At 47.7% G+C, this 21,186-nt stretch overlaps 8 protein-coding genes across 9 annotated transcripts; 3 read left to right on the top strand and 5 right to left on the bottom strand.

Moving 5' to 3' along the window:
- Positions 1-358: 358 nt before the first annotated feature.
- LOC6590008 (dymeclin) lies at positions 359-3,458 on the bottom strand. The gene is made up of 5 exons (XM_026986685.1): positions 3,148-3,458; positions 1,884-3,072; positions 1,315-1,812; positions 1,132-1,254; positions 359-1,064 (listed from the first exon to the last, which is right to left on the bottom strand). The coding sequence occupies exons 1-5, from the start codon at positions 3,288-3,290 to the stop codon at positions 915-917; spliced, it is 2,103 nt and encodes a 700-aa protein (XP_026842486.1). The 5' UTR covers positions 3,291-3,458; the 3' UTR covers positions 359-914.
- Positions 3,459-3,593: 135 nt separating this feature from the next.
- LOC6590007 lies at positions 3,594-5,102 on the top strand. Its single transcript, XM_002015424.2, has 2 exons — positions 3,594-4,126; positions 4,178-5,102. Exons 1-2 carry the CDS (start codon positions 3,813-3,815, stop codon positions 4,605-4,607), a joined length of 744 nt encoding a protein of 247 aa, XP_002015460.1. The 5' UTR covers positions 3,594-3,812; the 3' UTR covers positions 4,608-5,102.
- A 638-nt stretch (positions 5,103-5,740) lies between these two features.
- LOC6590006 lies at positions 5,741-7,988 on the bottom strand. Of its 2 annotated transcripts, none has more exons than XM_026986687.1 (3): positions 7,893-7,988; positions 7,685-7,773; positions 5,741-5,992 (listed from the first exon to the last, which is right to left on the bottom strand). In XM_026986687.1, exons 2-3 carry the CDS (start codon positions 7,733-7,735, stop codon positions 5,801-5,803), a joined length of 243 nt encoding a protein of 80 aa, XP_026842488.1. In that variant the 5' UTR covers positions 7,736-7,773; positions 7,893-7,988; the 3' UTR covers positions 5,741-5,800. The 2 variants fall into 2 exon arrangements, with proteins under 2 accessions (XP_026842488.1, XP_026842487.1); XM_026986686.1 differs by having other exon boundaries at positions 7,685-7,757; positions 7,893-7,983.
- Positions 6,571-7,690, bottom strand: LOC6590005. The gene has a single exon (XM_002015422.2). It carries the CDS (start codon positions 7,525-7,527, stop codon positions 6,637-6,639), a length of 891 nt encoding a protein of 296 aa, XP_002015458.1. The 5' UTR covers positions 7,528-7,690; the 3' UTR covers positions 6,571-6,636.
- A 338-nt stretch (positions 7,989-8,326) lies between the features above and the next one.
- LOC6591257 (mitochondrial import receptor subunit TOM7 homolog) lies at positions 8,327-8,771 on the top strand. Its single transcript, XM_002015421.2, has 2 exons — positions 8,327-8,470; positions 8,564-8,771. The coding sequence occupies exons 1-2, from the start codon at positions 8,371-8,373 to the stop codon at positions 8,626-8,628; spliced, it is 165 nt and encodes a 54-aa protein (XP_002015457.1). The 5' UTR covers positions 8,327-8,370; the 3' UTR covers positions 8,629-8,771.
- Positions 8,772-8,833: 62 nt separating this feature from the next.
- On the bottom strand, positions 8,834-9,919 carry LOC113565206 (probable methionine--tRNA ligase, cytoplasmic). The gene is made up of 2 exons (XM_026986688.1): positions 9,413-9,919; positions 8,834-9,352 (listed from the first exon to the last, which is right to left on the bottom strand). The coding sequence occupies exons 1-2, from the start codon at positions 9,436-9,438 to the stop codon at positions 9,160-9,162; spliced, it is 219 nt and encodes a 72-aa protein (XP_026842489.1). The 5' UTR covers positions 9,439-9,919; the 3' UTR covers positions 8,834-9,159.
- Positions 9,920-11,203: 1,284 nt separating this feature from the next.
- Positions 11,204-15,363, top strand: LOC6591256. The gene is made up of 3 exons (XM_026986788.1): positions 11,204-11,325; positions 11,399-12,760; positions 12,842-15,363. The coding sequence occupies exons 1-3, from the start codon at positions 11,281-11,283 to the stop codon at positions 14,891-14,893; spliced, it is 3,459 nt and encodes a 1,152-aa protein (XP_026842589.1). The 5' UTR covers positions 11,204-11,280; the 3' UTR covers positions 14,894-15,363.
- Positions 15,363-21,070, bottom strand: LOC6591255 (DNA repair protein complementing XP-C cells homolog). Its single transcript, XM_002015419.2, has 6 exons — positions 20,751-21,070; positions 19,903-20,693; positions 16,576-18,419; positions 16,055-16,522; positions 15,820-15,988; positions 15,363-15,738 (listed from the first exon to the last, which is right to left on the bottom strand). Exons 1-6 carry the CDS (start codon positions 20,942-20,944, stop codon positions 15,461-15,463), a joined length of 3,744 nt encoding a protein of 1,247 aa, XP_002015455.2. The 5' UTR covers positions 20,945-21,070; the 3' UTR covers positions 15,363-15,460.
- Positions 21,071-21,186: the final 116 nt, after the last annotated feature.

Raw genomic sequence — 21,186 nt, 5'->3', positions numbered from 1 at the left:
AATGGTTGAGCGAAACAATGCTTTGCGGCCGTACCTAACTACACAGACCCTAAAGATTTTTGTATATTAGTACGATTTAAACAGGAATTACATACCTATTTGCTAAATGTACAAGTGTACACCGTGACACGAGAATTTTTTGTATTAGATGTACCTCACTGTGCCACAGATATTGTTTCTAAGACTATCCAACGTGTGGGTTTATAAGCAACTTTATCTAATGGAATAGACGTACTGTCTACGCGAAGATAAGAAAATTTGGTAACACATTAGGATTTGCCACCCAGAAAGTTATCTTATCCAAGCGCTGATAGAGAAATTAAATACAGAAAGACAGAGGGGCACGAGAATGATAAACTTTAGTTATTATATAATTTATCGACTTTTCCAATTGCTAAATACAATAATATATCATTATCCATAGACTAAAATACGCAATGTAAATATATCTATGTTTATGTATACATATATAGGTATATTTATATATATATATATAGATATATATATTATCCTTTTCTTCAATATGTGTATATACTTTTTATCGATTTCGTTTCTGCCGCTCAACATCCATAGGTATGCTCCGTTTGTCAGCGCAGCTAAATATTATCATATGTTATGTGGTTTGAACAATTTCCGATTGGATTGACGGTTAACATACAATAGCGTTACTTGCTCTAGGTATTATCATTAGATCGCTTGTCCAGCTTTGTTTCCATTTATCGTCAACGTTCGAGATGTGTTTTTCGTTTTTCTTTCGATACAACAGTTTGACCTTTTGGCTTGAATTAGTGCATTAGGCATACATAGGTGCGAGCCAGGCTCTGTCTTAGTAGATGACATATACATAGATCAGATGTGCTTCATGGATAGGAGAAGCGAATAAGAAGAGTGTGCGTGGGGAGCGTGGACAAATATTAGCAGGCAATGTCCGTGGTGACGGTCTTTATGCTCTCCGAGCTGAAGTGCACGCAGCCATACTTGCAGACCAGCGTCCAGACATATGGAATGAAGAACTCCTCGGGTGCATCCTCCTCAACGTACTTAAACTTAAGATCAGGAAACTTCTGCAATAATAAGCCATAAAAACTCATGAAGCACATATCTCTCTCATTGGCTTAAAGGCTCACTTACCCTCAGCCGATCGCTGGACCATTGGCTGGCACCTTTCGATATCACCTCGAGCACCTCATTGACCCCCAGTTCGCCGCGCTGCTCTTGCACGCGCTGCAAACGAGATGAGAAGAAGCCCACCACCTGAAAAGGGAAAGGGATAAATCATTTTACTTGAATATGTTTTTAAAGAGTATAACTTACCATGTCGATATTCTGGACGACATCCTGGAAAGCGTGATGACTGCGGAAGCCCTCAAAGACACTGCGCTTGTACAGCAGCGTGTAGACCAGGTTCGGACAATACACAAGCTGATTTGTAAGACAGGAGTTGAGGATTTCCAATACCATGCGCAGCACTTCCTCCAGTACGCTCAGGTCTTGAAGCATATCCTCGGCCGTAGTAACGACATTGACAAACACGGCGCTGTCGGCTGGCTCCTTGAGCTGGGCATCCAGTCGCGTGTGCTTCCGTGCCAGTGTCTCGAACAGCGAGACCAAGCGTTGCGCCACATATGGATGGAGGGCTCGGAAGTGTCCGGACATGTTGGCCAGAGCTGCCAGGCAATTGGTGTGCAAGTACTTGTCGCGCATCTTCAGCATGTTGTACTGTATGGTGCGGATGACGATCAGGATAAGAATGCCGCCTAGCGATATCTCCGATATGCTGCGCTCCGTGTACCACGTGATATTCTTCAGCATCTGGAAACAGTATGGAAATAGCACGCGGATAAGATGGGATGGGAGGAGAGCATGTGACAGGTACAACATACAATTGTGTGCACGTTCTTATTGAAGCCCTCGTCTTCGCTCAGAATGAGGAGTACAATCAGTGACATGTATATGTGATGGGAGTTGCTGTCGGGGGCATTGTACAGAGTCTGCAGAATGGGGATGACCAACTGTTCCAGGTCTTGCTGCTGCATGACGAACCTGTAGAAGCGCTCATTCCGATGGAGCAGCAGATAGAGCAGCAGCGTGGCCTGGTCAATGGTGACAATGCGGCAAAGTGTCTCGTACACGGCCGAGAAGTCAATCTGGAAGGACACCGTTCCCTGCTTGGGCGAGTCCTTGGAGTCGGCGCAGCCAAAGAGACTGGCGCGATAGGCATTCTCCTGGGCCGTGCAGTGGTTTGTCAGTATAAGGATGAGCAGTAGACTCTGGTTGGCCAGCGGATAGTGGGTGCGAAATTGCTGCGAAAGCTCTCCGCCAACGGCGTTGCTTGCCTTCAGCACATCCTGCTGCTTGCGGAACGTGAAGATGGATAGCAGCGATTCAGCGATGCCGAAGACGATGGAGCCTGCTGAGCTGGAGCCGAACATGGTATGCGGCACCTCCACCATGCGCGCCACAAAATGCAGCAGGGCCGACATCAGCACGTTGGCGTGCTGGCACTTGAAGACCGTGCGAAAGACTATCGATTTCTCCGTGGGCTGCTGCGCAAACAGATGCACCGACAGCAGCGTGATAAGCATATTGACAGCCTCCAGGTGCAAGTGGTAGGTGAACTCCTTGACGGGTATCACTACGATTAGGTTCACCAAGGCATCAATAAAGGTCTCGAACTTGGCGCCGTCCACGAAGACAGGCGCTGATGCGGCGGCAGCCGCTGCCTGCTCTGTGGCCTCGATGGCAATGGTGGCACTCTCCGCTGGCGTCTGTTGCTGCAGCTCAACGGCCGCCTGCACAAGCTCTGCGCTGGGCAGCGCCTCGAAGTGCTGCAGCAGCTGGAACTCGGAGCCCGTTTCATTGATGTACTTGACCAAGGTGCGAATGATGAAGAGGGCATTGAAGGTCTGCCACACATGCATGTTGCTCTCTTGGTCAGACAGCGACAGCAGCTCGCTGGTCTTTTCCAGGAACACAGTGACCAGGGAGCCGAAGTTGCCAGTCTTCAGATTATTACCGATAAACGACTGACATAGCGTCTCCAGCCGGCTGTCCAGGTTTAGCTGGTCCTGGCTGAAAAAAACGAAGAAACGTTAACCAGACCGCTTGATGACGTTTACACACTTCCAGCACCCGCCCAGTACGCACCTGTTCTCCGGCAACACAATGTTGTAGTTGAGAAGTCCGTTCCAGAAGGCCTCGTCATCGTGTGCAATGTGGTGTCGCCCAACGAACCGCTGCAGCCACTCGTTGGACCCCAGGTCCGCCGTCCGGCTGACGTTTATACCCATTCTTCTCTGTCGTACCACCTATCCCTGTCGCCACTAGCGACAAACAATCAATCTGTGTGCTCACTGCAGCTCCGTTGTTCTCCGGTGAGGCGTCTACTGCATTTGATTTGATTTGGCCGGTGGCTTGGCCGTTTCCAGTTAACCAAATATAATAACAATTGTCGATGCTGATGGCACGGGCACGTCACCCATTTGTGGAATAGTTTTTTTCATATGGTTTTGACGTTGCCGCACCGTTGCCCAACACTGCTCGCCCGCACAGCTGACGTCACTGGAGCCCAAAAGAGTGCAATAGAAAATATAAAAATATAAAATATAAATAGAAATAGAAAATCCGTTTTAATACCAAAACGAATATGTTTTGCGCCGTCGAGGAGTGCAGGACCCCCCTGACGGGAAGCAGCCAGAGCTCCTTCAGATTTCCCATCGATTCAAAGCTGCGCCTTCAGTGGACCCTCTTCTGCCGCCGAATTGACGACATAAATTACCCAATTACGACGCATTTGCCTGGAGCACTTTGAAATGGAGGATTTTGAAAGGGATTTGCGGCTGGATCGGGGGGTCTGTGGATATCTGACACCCCTCAAACTAAAGCCAGAAGCTGTGCCCAGCCTGCAATCGCATCAAGATATGGATTTAGAAATAGTTGAGGAGCATTTGCTGCCACCAGAGACAAACGAGGAAACTCTAATGGTGCAATACGATAAAGAGCCTGCCAGGAACCAGCCAGAGGAGTCGGAGAGTGATTACGAATTTGAGGAACTGCCTGCGGAGGAGTGTCTGCAAGTACAGGTGGTGGACGCCGATGGCTACCTTAAGGTCTTGGAGAAGGAAAAGTAGGGATCAAAATCATTGCATATCCCAATTTAATTTCACTGTTTTTGCAGCTCCGAACTGAAACGGGACAACTTAATAATGAATCTGTCCATCCAGACCAGCGAAAGGGACACGGAGAGACTGCAACGGCAGCTGGACAAATCGAATGACCTCTATGGACAACTCGTTACAAATTTGGAGAGGATATTCTCCCCGGCCCAAATCGAAAAGATTCAGAATGACAGGCGTATCGTGTGGCCCAGGGCGGACCTAATAGAAGCGCATAATCTGTATGCGGCCAGCAGAAGTGTCTGCAACATCCTGCTGAGAAGGAACTATCCACTACCCTCTGTGCGGACAATGCAGTACTGGGAAGCCCGTGAGCGGAACCGAACCGCGAGCGCAGCGAATCAGACTGCCCAGCGGAGCGCAACAGAGCAGGCCATGTCCCATCTGCTCGAGGTCATTGATGCGACGAACCTGGTTCACAATTACACCTAGCGTACACCCACCATATCCATCTATCCTGATGTCGTAGATAACATCAACTTGGATCACAATTATACAAAGGCCGAGTTCCCATAAACAAGATGCCACATAGTAAGGTGTCGATCGAGTTTAATCGAAGCTGCAAACACATTCAATTATTTAGATACATCAATGTGAGGTATTTTTATAAATCATCAGTTTATGAAGATTTGTGTTTTGTTATGTTTTAAGAGGTTTTAACTCTCTAAAATGTCTCTGCTCCATTTCCCGTCGGACTTTTTCGATTAAATGTACATGTATACATATGTATAATAGATTTAATCAGTATAAGTTTAATCAAAGCATTATTATTCGATGCCATACGCAATATAATGCCACTGTTCGATCAACTTTGTTATGTTCTCACGGGCCATCCATTAAGTTGTTGTTACGTTGTACAGGAAACAATATTAAATAGGACTAAGGGATATCTGAATAAAACAGTAATATATATATATAATATAATAATATAGTAATAAACGAGACATTCCATATTGAATAAATTGCATTTATTAGATTATGGAACTAAGACTAATTTGTTGATTGGATACTGTTGCACCTGAAGCGCACACAGCCTGCGATTCAGCGATTCACTGTCCAACGGTGTCAATAATGTATGTACGAGTATATCCCTTCCTACTTAGTCGCTTCTCTGGTTTTAGTTGCTTCCAATTTACATACAATTTGTAACTAAATATATATAAATATACATATGTAAAAACTAAACGGGGATCAAAAAATCAAATGGTAAGCGGAAATTTAGAAATTTTCTATCCTCCTCAACCGTACATCCTTCTGTATTTTTTCATACACTACACGATTATCACAAATTGTATTCCTTGTTGGCGCTGCATGCGAAATCGCTGCGAGTGATCTGAACAGTATAGAAAGTATAGCTACAATATATGCATGTTATAGGTGCAGCATTTAAACAAAAGTTGGTACAAAATAAACTGCCTCGCGGTCATGCCTGTTGTTGAGTTTTGCGATCGGGTGACTTAACTTAAGAAATGTACAGTGTGAATGTTGTAATGATAATGGATAATGGATATATAATGGCAGATTGTATGACTACAGGACATGGCGGCTGGCCTCCTCGCTATTCCTTTGCTTCCGATGTTAGCCCAACATCGTTTCCGTCTGTTTCGGCAGGGACATCCTCCTCTTTAAAGCTTGCGCAGGGCATTGTGCTTGCTGTGCTTCTTGGCAAGCAGCTGCTTCAGGCTGAACGAGGAGAGGGCGATGCCGAAAAGCGCTAGCATGGTGGCCGAGCGCGTCACCACACGGTTGGAGCTGGACGAGCTCGTGGTGTACGCATGGCTGCAGTTCGTCGAGGCCTGCGCAGATAGCGGCGGCGCCTGCAAGAGATTAGGAAAAACACGATTAGAAGCGGTACCATCTCACACGGCTCTCTAAATTTTGTAGATACGAGTATTTTTAGAAGGCCAAACAAACAAGTGCCGCTATATAATTGGCCCAGTGCCCAGCCCAGTGTCTGTCTCGTTTACTACGCAGCAAAGAAACTGCGACCGGGGCCGTTGTCAACCGGTTCATGCCACCGATTACCCCACACACAGGCCCAAACACGTTCATTGAACTGATTAAACGAGAGTGGCCTGGGGTCGATGTAATAGCTGATTAAATAGGGACAGCCGATCTCATTCTCACCACTAACGACGCCGTTGTGCTGCAATCTTTGTCCCTCTCGTGACGTCAAAATTTCCACGGATAAGCCTCCGATGCGGCCTATAATCCCGAGACGCACTCAGCCTGTCCTCGTTGCCGCCAAAGTTCACATCTCTTCGGCATCGTTGCTCTGGCTCTGGCACGCTCGAACATGCGCTAGGCGCGTGCCGCACACAGGCGTGCGCACACAAATCGCAACACAAAATAAAGACAAAGCGAAATTGTTTATAAATAAACGAACTTGCTTTCGTTTCTCGTATTCTCATATGCATAATTCCATTCGCAAATTTATTCAAACAAAAAGAATTGCAAATTTTCATAGCTGTGGTGGGCGCTTCACTTCCGAGTCGGCTCCCACTGCCTGCTCCTGCCGGTGCTTGAGCAGCTGCATCACCGCCTGCGTCCGCAAAGCCGTGCCCGTCCCAGTTCTGACTACTGGGCGTCTGCGCGTCGTCTTTGAGCTGCGGGTTGGCGTAACATCATGCCGCTTTATGGCGTCCAGGAACGGGTTGTCCTTGCTGAGAATTTCTTTCTCGGTAATTCTCGCTTGTGTTGATGCCGTCTTCAAGGGCACTGGATTAAGGTTTGCTTCTTTCCGGGGCAGAGTGGATGCCTTCGGGAGCGGAGTGCAGAAGGGATCGCTCCTTGGCCTAGCTCTGGGACTGAGTATCGGCGCAGTGTTGAAGGTATCAGTATTTGGACTAAGCATAGGCGCAGTCTGCAGCGTCTTAGGCAGTTGCGGAATTTCTTCTTTGGTTATCACGCGATTCGGGAATTCACTCTTATCGGGAATGCTCGGCTCCAGCCAGCTAAAATCTAGCCCTGTACAAGCCTCAGGTTCAGTAAGAGGACCAGAAAGAAGATCCGGCATGGAGATGAGATTCAAATCAGACGCCGGCTGGGTCTCCACTGCTGCTGGCTCTACGCCTGACCCCAGGTCCTGCAGCAGCTGCAGGATGAACTCATCGGCCTCGTCTGGAGCAGCAGTGTTTTCATTTTGTGGGGCTTCAATGGGAACTGTTTCTCCAAAGTCGAATTCCTCGTCAGAGGAAACCTCATCGTTTTGTGGCCAAAGGCAGCTGCGGGACTCGCACTTTAGCAGCTGCTCCTCGAGACTGATGTAAAAGTAGCGTAGCCTGTGGTCCAGGCCCAGGTCCAGGCACTCTCGGCACGGGTCGCCCGACTGCAGTTTCTCCAGCTCCATCATTTGTGAGTGTGTGTGTATGTGTGTGTACGGTAGGGGCGGCCTTCAGTGGGTTACTTCGGAAATCCCCTAACCCCACCGTTCACCCATTTGCATTTTGTTCTTGGTGCGCTTTCTACAATACCTTCCCGTTTTTCTGGTTTAATTTACGAAGGCTTACCTGTCCGAAGGTTAAACGGAAAGCATACAGGCCGAGATTGGTCGTTTTCATGGTCCGGCCAGGCAATGAGCGGCTGCAACACAGAGAAACTGTAGTTAAATGAGTGCCGAGAAGCTTACATAATACGGAATTGATTTTTCAATGTCTTTTTTCTAGTCGCCTGCGAAAATGACAATACGATAGAGAAACTGAGGTGCTTATCACTTACTTTTGTGGCGCGACTAAGCTGAATGGCGCTCTCTGCTGCTAGGTGCAATCCGTGGCGATCTGCGTCGAGAATAATTAATTTGGCGGTGAGAATAAATTAAAACCAAAATAAAAATTCTCTAAAGCGCAGCGTTCCACATGTCAAAGAGAGTTGAAAACCAGCTGTTCTCTATTTGCAGTGTTGCCCAATCTCGCAATGAATTTCCAGCCAATCAAAGTAAATAAATTATCTGATGCCACGAAACATTGACATTGATCTATTAATTGCTATCTACATTGATAATATGAATATAAAAAAAGACCAAAGTGTACACACAAAATCTACGAAATTCAGCAAAACAAAAAAGAATTATTAATATTTGAAGTCTGGTAGTTTTGGTCGCACCCGTTTACCAATACTGTCAGGCGTTCTGGCGATTTCTGTCGACACATTTCATAATCTTTGATTCTGATTATCGAAAAAATAAATAAAATAAGAAATGGAGCTATCCGAAGGAGTCAAGGAGCGTTTGGGAGTGGTCGTCGGCGTTGTCCAAACGACATTCCACTGGGGATTCGTGCCAATGGTGCTTTATCTGGGTATGTTTTTGTTTTGTTCGCCAGCACGCGGTGACTGCTGGGAAAAAGCAGCTCAGCTCTTGAATTGTTCCATGTTTTTCCATGCAATTGCAGGATTCTCAAAGGGAGCCGAGCCCGGGATGCCACCATTGTCCATCCTGAGCCTGTTGTGGCAGTAAAAACAAGCTAAGCACACTCTAACCCGAAACATGCCGTGGATCTTCCAATACCGCGGTGTGTGCCATAATTTTGGTACGAATTGGATTTCCTGGCAATTCCGTATTACCTGAAACTATTGCAAATACATTTTTTTTTTATAAAAGTTGTGTTGAAGAATCCGCAGGAAGGGGAAAAAGTGTGTGTGTGGAAAGTATCACACGAAATCACTTCCACGCTTTTTTACATACAACGATATCTCGTAAGGGCTTGGGAGACACAAATTAAAGAAACTTCTTCATGCGGTTGGCCGAGGACTGCAGATAAATGCAACTTTTTAAAAGTGGTGTCCGTATTTGCAACGCATTTGGTGCAGTGCTAGAGCAGTGTATTTTTGGGTATTTGGAGGAACAGATTAATGCCCTTTTTGAATAGCGCAATGGCTTCGCAATTCTACTGCATCGCTTGGGCCTTCTTTTCGAAGCTACTGTGGTGCACTGGAATACTCGATTTCAGTCTCGAGTGATGCATAGCGACTTGAGGCCCTCCTTCACCTAGGGTCCAATCATTAGCCGCCTTATCCACCCACTCACGGAGCAGGCGCTCGGTCTTTGGTAGATCGATACAGTACTGATCCGAGGACAGCGTGGACGGATCAGTTCGGTGGCATTCACCAGCTTGCTGCATTGATCCCCGCAAGCATCTGCATAGCCGCAGCCGGGATGCGGACAGGTGCTCTCCACAAAACTATAGACAAAGCTCGATTTAAAGATTACATTTCAAAGTAGATAGTCATGGAATACTCACAGATCGGCCAAAAAACGGTCGTACATCTGGCAGATGATGTAGAAACCACTGTGGACATCCTTGCTGCAACTATGTTTGCTCCTGGGTGGTGGAGTAATCGAAACTAATGCCAAGCCAGCGATATATGAACTTGTCGCAGATCACCCGCGGCGTCAGGTTCGGCCAGAGCCTTGTTCTAGGTGGCAGTGCCATATTCATCTGATCCGCAGATAAGCAGAGTGTTGTACCAGATGTTGCCCAAGTGGGGAAAATTGTTTACATAAAGCAGGACCCACCCACTCTTGGCCACCCAGCCAGGCCGGTTGTCCGCCCAATTTGCTAGTGAAGTTCTAGTTCCTCATCTGTAACGTGACTGTGTCCGCGACTGTGGTTGCTGTTTCGGGCAATAGTTTGTCCGCATCCGCCAGGCGTTTTAGCGGCACATTATGTAGTCCACCATAGCGATTCATGCAGATCCTGTCAGATCTAACGGGAAAAAAGCGTAGTCGGCTGAACATTGATGTTTTTAAACCCATTATGAGTATGAAATGAATATAATAAAATATTTTATGTGGTAACAAAATAATATGTTTCCAAAAGATGGTTTTGATATTTAAATACTCATCCTATATCTCAGATATTCGAAAAGGCACTATTTTTTGTTCTCCATAAACTACTATGGTCTGCCAGGCAGACATACAAATTTCATTAAATCCATATATATATATATATATAAAGTCTATATATAGTCTATATGTTCTATCTAGCTTATAAAATTCGACGGAACATAAAAATTGAGCAATTCCAATCCTTGACGGAGAACGATTAACCTGTTATAAGCCAAAGTGTTATTTTTACATTCCACCGAAAATAATGAAAATTGAAAATTTTAATGCAAAAATAGGGTGGCTTTTTTTTAAGTTCAGAGGTAAGATGGCATGGACCTAGAAGAAGAATTTACAATCAGTAATATTTGCCGCCATTTAAATCAAGTCGTTAATCTGTTTAAATAGAGGGGGGTTGAGTGGGCTAAGACAAATCCGCGCTGATGGGTTGCGGATATCGATGATTTCGATGTTTTCAAAATGTTTCCCATTTGATTATATTATATTATTATTATTATTATACAACAAAATCTTAAAACTTAAAAATTGTGTTGTTGGAAGCTGGGTTGTATACGGTACATAAACCGTTTACAGTTTGGTCGTCGCAACTAGAATTTGAACCAGTTGGACTGCGGAGTGGGTGTCCTACGGGGCGCAAAATGAGGATCTGAAGACACGGCGACAGCCTCTGATGATTGCGATGGGAAAATTAGTGACAGGCAGTTGTGGTTGTTTCTGATACTGATTTCCTTATATAGCTAGCAGTGGTACTCTTATTGTAGGGGAAGGAACTCACAGGCTCCATTTGAGTGAATTTTTAAATAGGGTGCACTTACTCTGTGCGGGGGTTACATTTCAGTGCATTTACTTAGGTACTTGGCAGCAATAAAGTAAATAGTTTATTGTCTGTGACTGAACAGTACTCTTCGTACCTTCCCAAACACACAACGGGTTGCCTTCGAATGATGTTAACGGCGTTTGCAGTTTCATATTTAAACAAATGTATACCATCTATAGTAAATTTGATTTATTTTAAATAAAATATGCTTACTTACTTTGGCATTGCAATGATATGAAATGAAACTACCGATGTTTTGCAAAACATCGATGCATCACTCAACATCGGTAACAGCAAAAACATCGGAAAACATCAGTGAACATCGGTACATCACTAACAACAGCTCTACTTGCGACCTCTTGATTCGCTCCAAAGCAATCAAATACAAACAAAAGAAAAAATATGAAAATAATGGAAACAAGTTAGTCGCAAAGTGCAACAACAAGATGGCAGGCATTTGCCCCAGAGAGGCTGTGAGAGTTAAAGTGAAGGTGAGTAGCAAGAGGGCCAGCGAGACAACAAAGGCCACTGCTTCGCGTTTATCACATTTCACATTGGTTGCAGAAATGCGAGTCGACCACCAAACCAGAGTGGCGAAAGTTTTCGGTAGACCCCCAGATTACAACTTTGGAGGTTCTGTACTCTTTGCTCGCCAAGGCGTTTGACGTCAAGTCGGACTTCTCCATTAAATACAAAGCCTTTGATCCGGCTGGCAATGAAATTTACTTGGCCGTCCGCTCTGATTGGGACCTCGATGCGGCGTTTCTTCGAATTCACAACATTTCCATACAGACGGCCTCAGAGCCCTGTTTGATGCTGCAGATCGATGTGAAACCGTTCACATTGGTAAGGGAGTGCGAGACGGAGTCACCCGCAACCACCAGCCGATCAAGCAGCATTACCTCATCGACACTCTCTGCCTCCCCAAGTGGGGGGAGTGCTAGTGGTGGCGGTCATGCATCTGCCCGGGAGCTGGTGTCGCCGCTGCAGTCGTTGGGAGTCTCGCAGAAATATGTTCAACACATGCAGACGAAGCTGCCGGGTCTCATCATGAATCACATGGAAAAGACTTTTTCGATCGTTCAGAAGGCATTCAATTTGTCCGAGGAACACATGGCCAATCTTCCGCCTCGTCCTCCCATGTGCGACAGCGAATTTCGCCTGTTCCTAGATGCTCTAGGCCAGATCCAGCGCAAGGATGAGTTGCACAAGGTGATCTTCCTGGGCGGGATCGATCCTAGCCTTCGCCGCGTTGTGTGGAAGCACCTGCTTAATGTCTATCCAGGCGGGACACACGGACTGGCCTTGGATGGGCATCAGCGTATGGAGTTTATGCGGCGCAAGTCGGAGCAGTACTGCAGGCTTAGGGACACATGGAAGGCGGCCATTAAACGGGGCAGTGTGGCCGGAGAACTCGCCTACGTAACCAGCATGGTGAAAAAGGATGTCCTGCGCACGGACCGACTGCATCCGTTCTACGCCGGCAGCGACGACAATCAGAACATTGCATCGCTTTTCAACATCCTCACCACCTACGCCCTGAACCATCCCTCGGTGAGCTATTGTCAGGGAATGTCGGATATAGCCTCGCCCCTTCTGGTCACCATGAACGATGAAGCCCAGGCCTACATATGCTTCTGTGCCATTATGTCTCGAGTCCGCGGTAACTTCATGCTAGACGGCATCGCGATGACGCAGAAGTTCGCACACCTCACAGAGGCACTAAGCTTCTACGATCCCGAGTTCTGGGAGTACCTCAAGTCGCAGCAGGCAGACGATTTACTCTTCTGTTACCGTTGGCTGCTGCTCGAGCTGAAGCGGGAGTTCCCATTCGAGGATGCGCTGCGCATGCTGGAGGTACAGTGGAGCTCGCTCCGTTATGGCAGCAATCCCAGTAGCGAAAAGGAGCTTCAGTTGTTTGAGAAGGTTTGTGAATATAAAATATGTTTAGCTTTATATTTGATATTTTTATATGATTTATTCAAATTCGAAATGGGCATCTTGCAGGAATTCTTGGCCATTGCGGATGCCTCAGTGCCCAGCAGTGCCAGCACGTTCTCCAGCTCCTACAGCGCGACGCCGACCAGTCCTTCTTATCTATTAAACAAACCGCGAGAGAATCCTTACACAAAGGTCTGTGCACTACGCCGTCAGAGCTCGTCCGCATCTCTCAGCTCGTTAAGCTCTTCCCTCGGGGCCAGCGGCCATGCTCTGGACAGCACAAAGCGGTTGAATCACAGTCTGGACGACAATATGTCTCGTCATGCGGGGGCAGCTGCTCGTCGTCAGCGACGAACTTCTGCCAAAGTGCACCAGAGCCTAGACGAGTCAAAAATGTTGGCGCTGATTGAGGGGGCCACGGAAAGCACAATCGTTCAGTCTGTGCAAAAACTAACTGCCGGCGAGGATTCCGAGGAGGATGATGATGTATTTGATAGGAAGGACTCCCCGCGTTTTCTTGAAACGAATCCTTTTAAAGATGATGCCCAAAAGGCCCCAGGCGCGGAAAGCCCAAAATCAGCCTCTCCAGGACGGGCCTTCCTGTGCAGTTCATCCTCATCTTGCAACTTGGACGAGGCACCGCAGGGCCCCGTGGGACAAAAGCCACAGCAAAATAACATTTTATCCGTAAGCAATATAATTGCAAAGCAATTGGCATCGAATGCCAGTCACGTCAGCGAGAGTGTAAAGCGCGTCAGTAGCGGCAGCCACTTCAAGGACCTCAAGGAGAAGCTTGCATCGACGAGCCGCATTGGTATTCCGTTCAATGAAGATGGCGAGACTGCCATCTCCGGTAATGGCGAAAGCCAGATGCCGCCCAAGCTTGTCAAGAACTTCAACGAATTTCTCAATTTCGCAACAATTAATAAGAACCGCATCTCAGATCGAATTGCCAATCAGCAGTTTTTGGGCGAAAAGCGGTCTCCCCCAGACTCTACTTCGCTCTCCAAGCCGCTGGTTCAGTTGACCAAAGCCGGACTGGGAGGGTCCCTCGATGAGTCCGACTCTTCTTCGCTGCCAGATACTAGTTGGAGCGCCTCAACAGCGGCAACGGCCATACAACAGGCGCAAGACTTGAGCAGCTACAATCTGCAGCTGGAGTTGGAGAACATCTCGCCAGGACTCCGCACTCCGGACCTGCAACAGAGGGAACCGGGAGACCGGGTGCCAGAGGTGAGAAATACCAGCGACTGCACGCCCGACCAGGAGCCAGACCAGGATCAAGAATATTATCCCATGACAAACGCAATAACACGTGAGCTGCGTCTGGAGGCGGAAAACTTGGATCGCCAAGTGTTCGGCCTCCCCTTCACGGAGAGCACAAAACGGCCGATGGATTCAGACGGCATAGAGTACGAAGAGCTGGACAAGGACACGCTGGACATGGTAGATGATCTTAAGGAGAACGAGATCATAACGTGTCCCGACGTCAGCGAACTGCACATGCGACGTCGCCAGCGACTAGCGGCCACCAAGAGCAACAGCGTCCAGCTGAACGAGTCCCGCACCTTCAATCCGTTCATCGACGAAAGCCAGCTGCTGCTGGACGGGCATAGTCCGCTGGGAATGCGCAACAGCAGTAGCCTGCCAGAGGTGATCCTGCCCATCTCAACAGAGCCGAATTTGGTGGAAGTATCCCCGCTTGTGGAGATTGCCACCAATGCCGATGACGAGAGCGCGTACACACATTCGCCACAACGAACGGGCAATCTGAATGGAATCGCCGGAACACTTGGCACCACGTCGACGGCACTACCTCCGCCGTCAGAATTCGGCGGTGGCAATGCCTTCCTGATGTTCCTTTGCCTTACCCTGCTGCTGCAGCACCGCAACACCATCATGAAAGCGGGAATGGACTACAACGAGATTGCGATGCACTTTGACAAGATGGTGCGCAAGCACGACGTTACACGCGTTCTCAACCAAGCCAGGCGAATGTATGTCGAGTATTTGAAGGCCCAGAGCTGTTTGCAGCATCAGAAGACGACCAGTGCGACACCGTCTCCGGGCAACCCCGTGTCGACGGGCAGGCAGTCGGCCACGACCTTGCCTGCGTAGGTTTAGGCAGCAGTGGAACTTGACCGAAACTCCCATTGATTCTGACTGGAACTGATCGAACTTAACGGCAGATCAGTGTGGAGTACTGAAGTTGAACCAACTGAAGCGATAAGCCACTCTTTTTGCATATTAGTTCTCGATTTTATTTATAGATTGCCTTAGTTTACTAGTGTTCCGATGCATTCCATGCTCTTGTAGAGACTTGACTACCACCACACTGCTTACTATGAGATATTTGATGAGATACAATTGACGACGCCTGGAAGAGTCGGAGCCCAATTACTGTTTTTCCTTTCCTCTATATATTCAAACGTTAGTCGTCAATGTCTTTATACTTACTCAGCTAATGAAAAGTCGTTTTGTAAATTAACTGATACCAAATAATAATATACGATTGATTATGCATATGTAAAGCTACCGAAAATCAAATACTAAACAGTCGCTAAATAAATGAATTCGAAAGAAAGAAATTAATCGCAGAGTTTATTTAAATGGAACATAATTTGGAGCTCGAAACTGAGACAAAGAAGGAAGTCAATCGACAAAAACATAAAGAAAATTAAACATTTAGAAATTATACTTCCTCTTGAGACGCTCGCGTATAATCAGACCCTTGATGAGCTTCTTCCAATTGCCAAAGACTCGGGTCTCGTACTTCTCCTGCTCTTTGCGCGCCTGCTCCTGCTGATCTTCTTCCCAAGCCGCACAGACCACTTCGCGGAACTCTTCGCAGACAACGAAGCCATCTAGCATGGGGTGGCAAGCGCCCTGGTGGAAGTCAAAGCCGATCACTGCATTGGCACAATCAATGTTCAGCTTCTTGCAAACGCGCATCAGTCCGGGCACTGTCGACAAACGAAAAATACACAATAAATAAAAAAGCAAGAGAATTATGGCGTGGTATCCCCACGGCTAATAGAACTTACGCCTCAGGTGCACCGTTTTCTTGGGAAGCATGCAGGCCTTGAATAGCTCCACATTGCCGTAGGCATTGCGCGGCACAATGCCGTTCTCCGCGGTGGGAGGTTCGTAGTCCTGTGTTTGCCAGTAGCCGAATATCTCAAGTGGCTGGTCTTTAATAACAGAGCGCGTGAGCTGGCAGAGCATATACATTACATTAGTCAATGAGGATGCTCGATCTCGATGTGGATGCTCGCCTACCTTATCCCACTTAGGACGCGCCTTGACAATCTTGTAGGGCTGCTCACCCAGCTTCACGACGCGGGCGCTCTTGAGCCAGATTTCCCGGGAGTGGAGAAGATGCACACAATCTCTGGAGTAGACAGCTTCCCCACGTATAAAGCCAAGAGTCGGCGCATCTGCCGGATAGAGGCCCTGAAACTTCAGAAGGTGCCGTTCGAGAACATACAGCGGATGATCTTTGAATTCGGCTATGGACTTGGGAAGGGGCTTCTCCGAGTGTATGCGCCGCAGCTGCTCATCCTCGCAGATGTCCCTTTTGGTTCGACGACCCAGATACGGAGCGATGGTTTCATCGATCCAGCCCTTTTCAACGCGTGCCTTTCGAACGACGGAGCTCCAATTGGCGCAGTAGCGAGCGGTCACATCCTTTAGACTCATATCATCCTGGAAAGCAAATACGTAGGCCAGGCCTGGAGATGCATTTTTCTGCAAGGGCACGATGTTAACATATCTGATGGCTCTGGAATATTATGTCTTACCCTGATGGTGTCTACGCAGTGCAACTTTAGCTTCACCAAGTCAATGCAGATCCATTGCTCCTCCACCTCGGACCAGACCTCAACCCACATGTCGGATGCGTCAGGCCTGGGCTTGCCTTTTGAGCCGCTCTCATCGTCTGTGGACAAGACTCGCCTGTCCTTGCGCAACTTTTCCACTGCCTTGGGCAGAACCGGCGCTTTCTTCACTGGCCTGGCTGGCTCAAATACTTCGTCGGAGTCGGGCGACCTCTGTAGCTTCTCCAACTTCAGACGCTTCTTGGCCACTGGCAGGTCGTCGGCGCCATCTAACTGCGGTATGGCCTGTTTTCCGATCTTCGGCTGTCGAGTCCGAAGCTGCCGTCCAGAAGCCGTTATGGCCCCAGCCCCAGCCTCAGCCTCTTGGCTCTTGGTAAGCGCCTGGCTCGGAGTGCTATCTGCTCTTGCTGCGCCAGATTTACCCGTTAAAAAAGTGGGTGAGATGTGGACCTTTGGCGACTTGCTACGCGACCGTGTTTCTCGCGTACCTAGCTGCTGCTTATGCTGCGGCTGATGCTTCTCTGTGGGATTTGCGTTCTCGGCATCACTGTGCTTGGCATTCTGCAGTTTGGCTTTTGAAAAGACCAGTTTAGGAATGACGGGGGATCCGACCTTCTGCGGGGACCCCACTCTGTTCTTTTGCAGAGCTGCAGGTATTGGCCTTTCAGCTGCTTTGCGCGTACGTCCTGCTACTGGGGAGAACGAATTGTCAGGAGCCAACCTGGATTTCTTACTCTCGTCCGCGGCCGCCATTCCTGTAACCGTACTGGAACGCTTTAGCGCAGACAACTGCGGCCTGGCTGCTTTCGAAGTACTTGGTTTTTCCTCGAAGACACATTTTTCGGACTTTGAGTGCGCTTTAAGACCACTTTTAGGAGGGCTTGCGACCACGTCAGATTTCAGTGCCCGCTCTGGTTCCTTCTTGACTATCCTGGACTTTGCGATGGGACTACAGCCCGGCTTTATGTCTTCAGCCTCTTTTTTGGCCGGTTTAGCTGCACCGCTCTCCTTCTTGACACTTTTTAATCTGCGTGAACTGGGATTCGGTCCTTTAGGTTCTGTTGGGGAGCCCAGCTTTGGCTTGCTAGTGTTCATTACACTGCTCACCCCCGCGGGCTTGGCCTTGGCAGCACCTTTGCGCTCCGTCGTTTCGCCACCGGAGTCGCTCTTATCATCGGAGTCGACCGTCTGACTGCGATTCCTATTCGCTTCATTCGACTTCAGCTTGATGGGAATTAGGTCACTGGCTGCCGGCCGCAACGGCATTGGCTGTAGATTGACGATCAGCCGGCAGTGCATGCCCATACCTCGCGCAAGAACAATAAATATGAAGATCATATCCTGCTTGCAGCGAGCTTCCTTACGCGAAATTTGCGTGAGCAGCTCTTTGACAATGCCCTGCTTGGTACCCGCCGTTCGCTCGGGATACAAGTGGGGGCTCAGTAGTTTGATGGCAGTTTTGAACCAGGTGACAAAGGATTGCAGATACTTCAGCTCGGTGCCCCGCTCCGTGGGATAGGCATTCCTGCTGGGCAGCAGCTTCAATGCCCCGTTCATTAGCTCGGAGTCGCCCAGCAGGCGATTGTACAGCATGCTGCGGGTCATTTGGGCCAGCAGACTGACCTTGTGCTGCAGCTGATATCGATCCTTAATGTCGCGGTTGAGCCGACGCTTGAGCGCCATCTCCAGTTCGTGCTGGCTCTTCTGCTCCTTGGTAACGTGGCCGGACTGCAGGCCGATGTGGATTTCCAGATCGCCAGAGATGTTCGGAGTGGCGGCACCATCCTCGTCGCTGCCAAGTTCCGCGTCTGCAATGGGAAGTGGGGTACAATGAGGAAGTGGCGACACTGGCGAAGTGGGGGCTTACATTAAGGCTATATATTATAGGGGCCTGGATAGCACACCACCCCCGAGAGCATACAGCAGACCAGAGCCATTAACTCTTTTTAACATTTGCATTTATTTTATTACATCATTTAAAGTGCGGTTTTAAGTTTAATACTGAATTACGAATTAGTGAATTACTGAATTAATATTACAATCAACATTCCATTCACTAAATTGCGCTAAAATTACGGATTCATTAGTTACTTATTCTTTTATTAATTCTGTTTTTCTTACTCTGCATTCTGCATTCAGAATTCACTCTGCAGATGCTATGCGATGCTACTGCTAAATACTCTGTGGAATGGCCATAATTTTGCTAAAGTAAATTCGTTAAACATCAGTTCTAATCGGTTAGGTTAGCTATTTGTTGTTCATTTCTTTGAAACACTTGAAATTGCCATAAAGTAACTACACAAATGTTGTGCACTCTGCACTCTGCACACTGTACATAGCACATAGCACATTGATTATTATTTGGAATTGGATTTCAATCTGCTTGAATTCTGGACTTTGCTTTTGTCTCAACGCAAACTTCACACTCCCCAAAACAATCTCATGTACTGCTATTGTATAGTATGTATGTATGTATGTAAATGCAGTTTGTATAAAGTATTCATAATTAGTGAGTGGCCTTTATTGCATATAATCGTGGTTCCGTATACTCGTGTGTGCAGACATTTAAACCACATTTAGATACAAAAAATCAACAGTATTTGAATTCTCTTTCAAATGTCACCCCATCCCCATCCCCATGGACATTTAACCCCCCATCCTTTTACACTGAACTCATGGATATCGAAGAGATTTTAAGTGTTCTGTTTGTTTCCAGAAGCCTCTATAGCACAGTAGTTGAACTTTCGATTTCGTTTTCATAGTAGGTTCTTGGTTAGGCCCGCATAAGTGGCGCAGAGATGTACAGATTCCGAATACACGGGGTTTATACAATACATAAATCACGAACTTTGTCGGCTTGACGTCGACGCCACGGGCCAATACCTTTCACAGGTTATCATCAGGAGTTATTGTTAGTTTGGGTTAAAGCAAAGCACTCTCAACAAAAGCCATCTACTGGGGTGAAATTCTGGGGAATGTGTTAGGCTAGTTCTTTAGTCTGATCGACTAACAATATGTTACAGTAAATAGGTACATACTATATATCGAAGAGATACGACTACATAGCTTCATTCCGTTCCTTACGTCTGTGAGTAATTTCTATTTTCACTCGAATAAATACAAATAAAGTACAAAACAAAACTACAGTCTCATACAGAGCAATTTGGAAGCTTTTGTTTTTCAGATACCAGGATGCCATCCTATTAACACCATCGAGCGCCACAACCAACTTTCACGCGACACGCCACTCGCCTTCTGGAGCGTAGACAAACTACTTGTATTTCCTCCTACCTGCCACTTCCTCAAAATCGGAGTCGTCTGTGTCTTGAGCAGCAGCCACCACAGTGGACACGGGCCGCGTCTTGGTGTGCCGCTTTATGCGCGTCGACTTGGTCTTGCTTAGACGAGGCGGTCCGTCCAAGGGAGGCGGCGGGGCCTCTGCTGCAGCTCGTCGCCCTGCTCGCTCCTCCTTCACCTCGTCCTTATCAGATTCGATAGCCTTGGCGTAGTTCTGATTTGGATTTTCGCCCAATGCAAGCAGTGCATTGACATCCATTGTTGCGGCGCGGTTTTTCGGCGATGCGGCTGTGACGGCGCGTCTGGCCAGTGCATCCCTGGTGCGCTCCAGACTGTTGGCATTCTCTAGGAGCCCGCGGAAGTCAAACGCATTGGTCGCTTTGTCCTCGACGCTGCTGTCGTTGTTATCCTCGGAACCGGAGTCGGAGAGAATTTTAACACCTGCATTGCAATCGAATTGCGGCGCTGGCGATTTATCCTTTGACGGTGGCTGAGCCGAAAAGAAGCTCGAGCGCAGATCGAGGTCGGCAGGATTCACCAAATAGTCCTCCACGCTGGATTCACTGCTGGAATCAGCATACTGCCGATCCTGTGAACCGCTTTCATTGGGCGTTCTTGCGTTTTTTGAACCCGACGCTGATGGCGAGTTCTGCTGAGAGGGTGAAGTTTGAAACGTTTTGGGCGGCGGCCGGTACTTGTTGTACAGCTTTGAGCGCAGAGATTGCCCACTTGGCTTGCGCTTCTTTACTGAAGCTCCCTTTATGCCGCTCGGCGGTTTCTGATCCCTGCAGAAGCACAGTGTTAACCAAAAAGGACTGAATGTCCAGTGAGTGCCTGCTTACCTCTTTTTTGATGCGCCCGCAGATGATCGGCCACTAGGCCCTGCAGCACCAGCCGCCCCTGCTGCTTGCATCTCATCAAATTCGCTATCGTCGTCGTCCGATGATTCGCCTCCACGAGCATCTTTGTTGGGCTTCCACTCATCTTCGCTGGCAGAGAAGCCCTCGGACACCGAGTCTTCTTCTTCGTCGGACATTGTTCGGACTGTTCCCGTTACTCCTGGGCGTTTCACATTTAGGTATAGAGCGTGGCCCTTACAGTTATTGATTTTAAGTGCGCAGTTCTGAAGTCACGATTTCGAAAGACCAAGTCTTGCGTCTTTTATACTGTAGTTCAGGTAGTTTCATTTAGGTAAATAATCTAATTAATTAATTAATTACGATTAACCTGCGCTTGCTATTTCAATAACAATTTAAACAAGTTGCGAAATTTACATTT

Source organism: Drosophila persimilis, unplaced genomic scaffold (assembly GCF_003286085.1).
Source record: "Drosophila persimilis strain 14011-0111.01,24,50 unplaced genomic scaffold, DperRS2 tig00000002-arrow-pilon, whole genome shotgun sequence".
NCBI classification, from domain to species: Eukaryota; Metazoa; Arthropoda; class Insecta; order Diptera; family Drosophilidae; genus Drosophila; species Drosophila persimilis.
Note: the sequence above shows the minus strand (reverse complement) of the source record. Positions and strands in the feature narration are given on the sequence as shown.

Coding starts and splice junctions, on each gene's coding strand:
- LOC6590008 (XM_026986685.1), bottom strand. CDS start 3,290: ATGGGTATAAACGTCAGCCGGACGGCGGACCTGGGGTCCAACGAGTGG. Junction 1,813..1,883: donor ATAAGAACGTGCACACAATT/GTATGTTGTACC, acceptor TACTGTTTCCAG/ATGCTGAAGAATATCACGTG. Junction 1,255..1,314: donor TCGTCCAGAATATCGACATG/GTAAGTTATACT, acceptor TTCCCTTTTCAG/GTGGTGGGCTTCTTCTCATC.
- LOC6591256 (XM_026986788.1), top strand. CDS start 11,281: ATGGCAGGCATTTGCCCCAGAGAGGCTGTGAGAGTTAAAGTGAAG. Junction 11,326..11,398: donor CTGTGAGAGTTAAAGTGAAG/GTGAGTAGCAAG, acceptor CATTGGTTGCAG/AAATGCGAGTCGACCACCAA. Junction 12,761..12,841: donor AGCTTCAGTTGTTTGAGAAG/GTTTGTGAATAT, acceptor GGCATCTTGCAG/GAATTCTTGGCCATTGCGGA.
- LOC6590005 (XM_002015422.2), bottom strand. CDS start 7,527: ATGATGGAGCTGGAGAAACTGCAGTCGGGCGACCCGTGCCGAGAGTGC.
- LOC6591255 (XM_002015419.2), bottom strand. CDS start 20,944: ATGTCCGACGAAGAAGAAGACTCGGTGTCCGAGGGCTTCTCTGCCAGC. Junction 18,420..19,902: donor CGATTTTGAGGAAGTGGCAG/GTAGGAGGAAAT, acceptor TTCCCATTGCAG/ACGCGGAACTTGGCAGCGAC. Junction 15,739..15,819: donor GAAAACGGTGCACCTGAGGC/GTAAGTTCTATT, acceptor GTTTGTCGACAG/TGCCCGGACTGATGCGCGTT.
- LOC6591257 (XM_002015421.2), top strand. CDS start 8,371: ATGGAGCTATCCGAAGGAGTCAAGGAGCGTTTGGGAGTGGTCGTCGGC. Junction 8,471..8,563: donor GCCAATGGTGCTTTATCTGG/GTATGTTTTTGT, acceptor ATGCAATTGCAG/GATTCTCAAAGGGAGCCGAG.
- LOC6590006 (XM_026986687.1), bottom strand. CDS start 7,735: ATGAAAACGACCAATCTCGGCCTGTATGCTTTCCGTTTAACCTTCGGA. Junction 5,993..7,684: donor TCCGTTTAACCTTCGGACAG/GTAAGCCTTCGT, acceptor AATCTCTTGCAG/GCGCCGCCGCTATCTGCGCA.
- LOC113565206 (XM_026986688.1), bottom strand. CDS start 9,438: ATGTACGACCGTTTTTTGGCCGATCT. Junction 9,353..9,412: donor GACCGTTTTTTGGCCGATCT/GTGAGTATTCCA, acceptor CTTTGTCTATAG/TTTTGTGGAGAGCACCTGTC.
- LOC6590007 (XM_002015424.2), top strand. CDS start 3,813: ATGGAGGATTTTGAAAGGGATTTGCGGCTGGATCGGGGGGTCTGTGGA. Junction 4,127..4,177: donor AAGGTCTTGGAGAAGGAAAA/GTAGGGATCAAA, acceptor CTGTTTTTGCAG/CTCCGAACTGAAACGGGACA.